Here is a 7,692-nt window from a genome sequence, read left to right on the forward strand (position 1 = left end):
TCTGAAATAAGAAAGTCATATACACCTAGGATGCATCGGGGGTGAGTAAAACACAGCCTAATTTTCATTTTTGGATGAACTAACTAACCCTTTAATGTTAATCAAAGAACAAAAGAAAATCATTAACTGACTGAATATCTTTCGTAAATTTAAAGAGGATTAATCAATATTTTATTTATGAAAAGAAAACTATACAGTGTTTTTAAACTTTTGACTTCAATTTCTCTACCTGACATTTGTTCAGTTTTATTTATTTATGCTATTGCTAATTAATTTGTTTACTTGTCTTTAACAATTTAATGTTTGAAATTTATATTAGTCTAGTTGTTTTTTTCTGTGGTATTTTTTTTGATAAAACCATAGACATAAAACAGAATAAATATGTTTGACATCTAAATATTTGACTTAAAATTTGTTTAATGGATTTTTTTATCTTATTGGAATCGGAATTAGGAATCGATAAGAATCGGAATCGATAAGCAGAATCGGAACCGGAATCGGAATCGATAAAATTCAAACGATACCCAACCCTAATTATTATATATTTACTATAAATTATATTTTAGTCTAAGTGGAATACTATATATATCATCCAGGACTAGAACTGTAAAATGTATAATACAGGGTTAATTATTTTAATTATATTATATTAAATCTCTTAATATTTCTTTTGCTCTGAGATCCATTCATAATATTTTTTTTTTTTGCATCAGCAACATTATTAATAGTTAATTTAATATAGTTTATTTTTTTTATTATCATTTTTTACCCGATCTCTGACCCTCAGAATTAAATTTTCATTATAGTGCATTATAGTTCATTATAATTTGTGCTGCACCAACTTTCATGAACAGCTGTTTAAAAGTTTGGGGTCTGTAACATTTTTAAAATATTTTTGAAAGCAGTGTCTTATGCTCACCAAGGCTGCATTTATTTGAAAGTAAAAAAAGTACTATTATGAAATATAACTATTTAAAATAGCTGTTTTCAATTTTAATATATTTAAAAATGTAATTTATTTCTGTGGCCGCAAAACTAGACCCAGCAGCCATAATTCCGATCTTCAGTGTCATATTGCCAGAAATCATTCTAATATGCTGATTTGGTGCTCAAGAAACATGAAATTATCAATGTATTATCAGCAGCATTCATTTAAATAGAAGTCTTTTGCAACATTATAAATGTATTTACTGTCACTTTTGGTTAATTTAATGCATCCTTGCTGAATAAAAGTATTAATTATTTCAAAAATTACATAAAAACCCCAAACTTTTGAACGGTAGTGTAGATTGTGACAAGTTAACAAAGCAACTGCACCAAAATATGTCACACATGTTAGTCAGAGTGATGAAACAGAAGTCAGAATGTTGATATGAGAGACGTTGTTAAAAATAAACTTCAGCCACATTAAGGAAACTTTAATTGCCAGATATATACAGGAATAAAAATATCTTCTGGTGATTTAGAAATAATAATGCCAATTTCCAGAACATTGAATAGACGTTGTTGATGTGTGAATAGTCATCTGACTACTAAGTAGTCTGTGCATTCTGGTTGACATCATGAAGTTTGGAATTTGGCTGATTTTGAAGTCTTTTTGAACTGGAGAGAAAGTTTTGACTTCTGAAAGTTGCAGTTTGTTTTCATCACTTCTGGTTTCAAAGATCAAGAAAGATTTTCTTTAATGCTTTGATGCTGATTTTTGTTTATTTTTCTTGTTTTTCTTTCTATAAATTATATTAAATCTGAACTCTCTCTTAGGCTGGCTGGGTTTCATTATGATGCCTGTCATACAGGCCATCGGCCCTTCCATCCTGCAGTTCAGCATGACAGTCACACGGTGGCGCTAGATGAACTCACTCTCAAGCACATGACGGAGGACTGCTCATCTGTCAAATCACAGCTGCTCAAACTTAAGAGTCTGTTGCAGGTACCACACACACACAGCTGGAAGAGTCAAATTTGCACTTACATATGCAAACCCAGCTGTTACCCTCTGAGCAGCTTTTAGTATGTGTGTAGGGTAGTGCTGGGCGGTATGACCAAAAATTGATATCACGGTATTTTAAACCGGTATTCGGTATGAACCGGTATACCGCCCAGCACTAGTGTAGGGCTAAAACAAAAAGAAGGAAAGAATAAAAGAACCGGATAAGTTGTAAACATGAGCATTTTAACTCCTGAATAAATTGTAATTTTATGTAGATGGATGATGGTGAGATTACTCCAGAGAGTTTGGATTCCAGAGAAGATGACAGCAGAGCCCAGCAGGTCTGTAACATCCCGTAAACACCCACCTGAATAGAGCTGTTCAGCTTGCTGTCCTAAACCCTGAAAAAGGACATTGGCATTTTCAAGCCATGGGCTCCCTCAGGAATTTCTAATGTGTATCTATAAATGTGGTTTTCAAATTCTAAATGCTTATACTGGAAGAAATTGTCCCGGTTCTATAGCATAAATTACACGCATTCATATCTTAAAACATAAACTTTGAAGCTGTTAAAAATACATGTTGCGAGCAAGTTGCTACATAAAGGCTAAAACTATAAGTGCATGAGGTTCCTAGTGTAGTAGCTTGTGTTTTTAAAGCACACTGTTTCATAATTCACATTTGAGCTGTGTGTAATTTATGAGGTAGAATGAAGCGTTAATATATCTCAAGTAATGTTTACCACAGACCTTATTATATTCATAAATTGCAAACTGCTATTGTAAAAAGCCATTAATAATTCCAGAGGGAACCCATGGTGAATTAGTCTTGCGTTTTGGCCTATAAATTGACACCAACAGCTCTATGCACCCCTTTTTCCATTCTGTACACTTGTTATTTATATGTATACAATCTAATATTTTTTGTGTATGATTTTAGTATTTGTTTTGTATTTGTGTGTGTCAGATGGAAGAACTGATGAAGGAGGTGGCGCATCTCAGGGAAGAGCTGAAAAATAAAGATAAAATCATTACACGACTCGCTCATCAACAGCATCAGCAATCTGTGAGCCATCGCCATTCCTGACACATTCACACTTGTGCTAATTTTGACCATTTTTATTGATTGAAATTAAATACATAATACATGAGTGGCTAATCGGAGCCTGGAGTGTCTGCTAGAAGATAAAGTCATGCTAACTCCATGTCTGCATGAATAAGATAAATCAATAAATCAGGACAAGATGTTCTCAGAACAAACCCACATCTCATAATGTTCATTAACTTCACCGTTCCAAGCCATAAAAACAGCAAATGGTGCATCAACATGTGCACTTTAACCTTTAATCCCAATTACTGTCACCTTCAGTAAGCAATTATATCATTAGCACTAATAAACTTGCTCACCTCTTTTGCATTATGCTGATTGCAAAGCAATGATGAAAGCAATTGAGATTTCTTTACATTAGAACAAGAGTATGTTATTAGTGGTGGTTAAGGCAAGGATCAGTATTACTTATACATTGGTTAGGGAATTTAAACTCTCCCTCACTTCTTGTGCTACTGCCATGAATGATACCTCAAATTATGTGGCTTGTTTAGGAGAGGTGCTGTTACTAACAACCTGATTTCAGAGTTTTCTGTTTAAATAGTTTTAAAAAATATTTAACGGTTCTAAGAAAATTTAGATCGCAAAACTACTTTGCGTAAATATAAAAATAATGATTTATTAGGAATAATGTATTAAACCATTTATAATAATAATAATAATAATAATAAATGGCTTTATTTTAATTTATTCATTTATTTTAATTTTGTTTTTTAAATTATTTTATTATTAGCATTAATTATAATAATTCATAATGCATTGTTGTTTAATGATTTTTAGTTGTCACTTGTCAAAAATAAAACACTGAAAAATGGTTCTAAGAAAATTTAGATTGCGAAACTACTTTGCATAGATATGACAAAAAGAAATTATGAATAATGTATTAAACTTTATTTATTATTATTTTGATTATTATTATTAATTCATAATGCATTGTTTTTATTGTACTTTAATGTTTTTTTTTGTAGTTATGCCATGTCTGTCAAAAATAAAACAATAATTAAACTATCAGTTCTTAAAATTGGTTATCAGAACACTATAAATTAGCTAACATAAAAATTTGGTATGGTTATTGGTCATAAAAAAAAACAATAATTATCAAGTTCTCTCTACTAACAATGCCCTGGAAACTTCTCACAGCACTCTAGCATTATGGAAGCAAGTTTTGAATGGATAAGACATTCAAACCACTCTTTCTTTAGAATGTGTGTAAATCAAATTATTATTGCTTTGATTCTTTTTCTTTCAGCCGGTGAGATGTCAATGTCATCACCAGAAGTCAGGGGTCAAAGGTGAGAGAAGAACTCATCATGATAAATCCACTCAGACGGTGTGGCGCCCGCCCCATCATCACCCTGCTGTGAGTCATTTCTCGCTATCTGGCTAACAATGTGCATGTCAACATGATCGCATCATCAAGGCACCCAAAACTCTCCCAAAATGTCAGTGTAGTGAGACGAGTGTATCTGTGTGTGTCCTTGGTGAGCCGTCTGCCTCGTTTTCATTTCCTGTTTCCCTCTAAACCTCTCTAGGCTTTATAGGTGGCTAGTTGTTTACAAAAGGGGGAAGCAAATGTGTTGTCAGGGCTGACAAATCAGACAACACATTCCTTCTGTTCTTTTCCTCTCCTCCATCCTCTCCTCCCTCGCATTCATTTTTCGTGGTGAAATAGCCCGACGGTCTAGCGGGATGCACTGAGCTGAGGCTAGTTTGCCGAGGTGCCGATTTGGCCAATTTGCAGCTGCTAGGGGAAACCGGGCATCTACTACAGAGTGCAGAATGATTGTCATCTCCTATTTAAGTGAAGCCGTGCTGCACTTACTCCAGTGGTTTAGCTTTCAGAGCCCCAGCCTGGGAAGTTCACCAGGGGACGTGTTCTTATTGAGGACCGGCACACAATCAGTAAAGCTAACGGCACAAGATGAAAGCTGAAATCAGGAGAGGTTATAGGGAGGAGAGAGAGTTGAGGGAGGTAACAAGAGATGGATGAGCATTTGGAAGTGGAAATGAGGAAGAGAAATAAACAGTTATTGGGGATTGGAGATAACAGGACAACTTGTGTTCAGTTTGCATATATGTTAGTGTTTAAAAAATAAAGAGTTCAAAGTTTAATTTTCTTTGCCTGTATGACTTTCACCACCTACAGTATATGAATTTTCACCAGTTTTCTTCTGTGGGACATAAATGAACGTTTAGAAGATTGCTGCTGCTCTTTTCCATATATTCAAAGTGAATAGTGACCATGGCTGTCAAGCAAAATTATCTGTCATAATTGAAATTTTAGTCTGTTTCTCGCACTAAGCTGTTATTTGGTTTTAAAAAACGTTGAATATAGTGTATGATTCGTAGGGATTACATATATGATGCTTTATGGTGATTTTTTTTAAAATGTGTTATTTTGGGCACTTAATAGCGCTTGGTCACCATTCACTTTCATTATATGGAACATGCATCTCTGACATTCTGATAAACCATGTGTTCCATTAAAAAAAAAAAAAGCCATGAAGGTATGGACAGGACAAGTGGGTGAAAAAAAAAATTTTTTTGATAAGATATCCATTTAATGTAGAAAATCAGTTGTAAAATCTTAGAAATGGCAGGAAATATTAGCTTAAAGGGATAGTTCACCCAAAAATAGAAAATGTATCATAATTTACTCACCCTCATGTTGTTCCACAACCATGTGACTTCGAAACAAAAATGAAGATATTTTTAATGAATTCTGAGAGGTGAGGAAATAATGAGAGCATTTTCTTTTTTTTTTTCATTGAACTACCACTTTAAGGTTTTTTGATGGGATGTTAAAAGTTAAACTTCATGTGAGTTTATGATGAAATAAATTATCAATAATCAGTTATTACTTGTCACAAAACTGCAAACACTCTAAACAATTGTATAGCATGTTAACAATTTTTAATCAGTGGTTGCTGGCTTTATCATAACTCAAACACTCAAATATTTGTTCTGCTTACCACGAGTGTGACATTTTCCTGGATGGACTACCTTTGTTGTCCTTGGAACAACGTTCTTTTCAGGTGATCATAGATCTCACTCTTTCTGTAATGCTAAATTAATGCCTAAAATTAGCAGGTGCTGACTGGTTGATTGGACTCATTCCTGTAAATAATGTTGATTCAGGAAAATGTCCTACTTGTGTAAATGACATCTTGTACATTAATTATGTACCAGATCATAGCATATTTTGTTTACCCCAGTTGTGTCTTGTAAAACAGCTATTACATATCATTCTTGTCTACACTGCCATTGTAAGAGAAATCTGCAAATTGCACATTGAGTGCATACTCAGTAATGTGCTGTATCTTGTTCATTTAAGCATTAAGTGTCTTGCTAAGCCAATATTTTGACTGGTCCACTTTACAGCTTTATTCTGGCCAGGAACAACCCACTTAGACAGGAAGAAACTTGCTCTTATGTGCTGTTTAGAGGTGGGTGAATCTGAAATCGGTCATACCATAATAAAAAACAGCAGTCTCTATTAATGGTTCTGTCTGTCAAAAAGTACAGATAGTTTCACAGACATGAGTTAATAGCAAGCCAGATATACAGTTGTGCTGATGAATATCCCATTTACTTGTTGTTTAGCCAAAGCCAAATATCGTTCTATTTCAGTTTGATTGAAACAGTAATTTTGTCTTTTTTTGATATGTCATATGAAAGTTTAAAGTCCGACTAAAATCAGGTTTTTGGGGTCAGTAAGATTTGTTAATGTTTTTGAAAGATGTCCCTTATGCTCACAAAGACTGCATTTATTTGGTCAATAATTCAGTAAAAACAGTAATTTTATGAAATATTAAAGTTTTATAATAACCATTTTCTATTTAAATATATTTTAAAATGGGATTTATTCATGTGATGGCAAAGCTGATTTTCAGCAGCCGTTACTCCAGTGTCACATGATCCTTCAGAAATCTTTGTAATTTGCTGATTTAGGGCTCAAGTAAAACATTTCTTATCATCAATGTTGAAAATAGTTGTACTGCTTTATATTTTTGTGTAAACTGATAATTTTTTTCAGGTTCTTCAATAAGTTCAAAAAAGTATTTAGAATATAAATAATTTGTAACATTATAAATGTCTTTACTGTCACTTTTGATAAATTTAATGCATCCTTGCATTAATTAAGTGTTAATAAAAAAAAAAAATAAATAAATAAATACTTACTGACCCCAGTGGTAATGTATACATTAATTGAACTACAATCGGCCTTGGTCTTGTGTGCTTGCTTCAGAAGATCCTTCATATATTCAGTTACCCAATTTTTGTCACGTATACTTGGACAGACAGATGAACACTGTAGCTCGATTAAAGGGGTGGCTGATTGCGATTTCACTTTTTTAATGTTAGTTAGTGTGTAATGTTGCTGTTTGAGCATAAACAATATCTGCAAAGTTAAGAAGCTGACAGTTCAATGCAAACGGAGATATCGTCTTTTAAAATTCTGGCAGTTTAATGCCTACAAAAACGACTAGAAAGGGACTACAACGAGTTACTTCCCGGGTCCGTTACGTCAAGAACCCAGAATTTTAAATAAACCCCACCCTCGGGAACACGCAGCAAAGGGTGCGAGGCCATGCTGCGCTGCTTTAGAGAAGAGGAAGAGAAAACTAGAGGTGCACGTAAAAATCTGTTCATAT

The 7,692-nt window shown here is 33.6% G+C and overlaps 1 protein-coding gene across 4 annotated transcripts in view; it reads left to right on the top strand.

The window, feature by feature from the left end:
* LOC107654853 (serine-rich coiled-coil domain-containing protein 2-like) overlaps window positions 1–7,692 on the top strand; it is a 53,140-nt gene that overhangs the window by 35,469 nt on the left and 9,979 nt on the right. For all 4 annotated transcript variants that reach the window (XM_016442131.1, XM_016442134.1, XM_016442133.1 and 1 more), the window contains exons 7-10: window positions 1,762–1,930; window positions 2,206–2,271; window positions 2,897–2,995; window positions 4,287–4,397. In XM_016442131.1, the coding sequence (XP_016297617.1) occupies window positions 1,762–1,930; window positions 2,206–2,271; window positions 2,897–2,995; window positions 4,287–4,397 (445 nt within the window). The remainder of the gene's footprint in view (window positions 1–1,761; window positions 1,931–2,205; window positions 2,272–2,896; window positions 2,996–4,286; window positions 4,398–7,692) is intronic.

Source organism: Sinocyclocheilus anshuiensis, unplaced genomic scaffold (assembly GCF_001515605.1).
Source record: "Sinocyclocheilus anshuiensis isolate Anshui unplaced genomic scaffold, SAMN03320099.WGS_v1.1 scaffold335, whole genome shotgun sequence".
Taxonomy (NCBI): Eukaryota; Metazoa; Chordata; class Actinopteri; order Cypriniformes; family Cyprinidae; genus Sinocyclocheilus; species Sinocyclocheilus anshuiensis.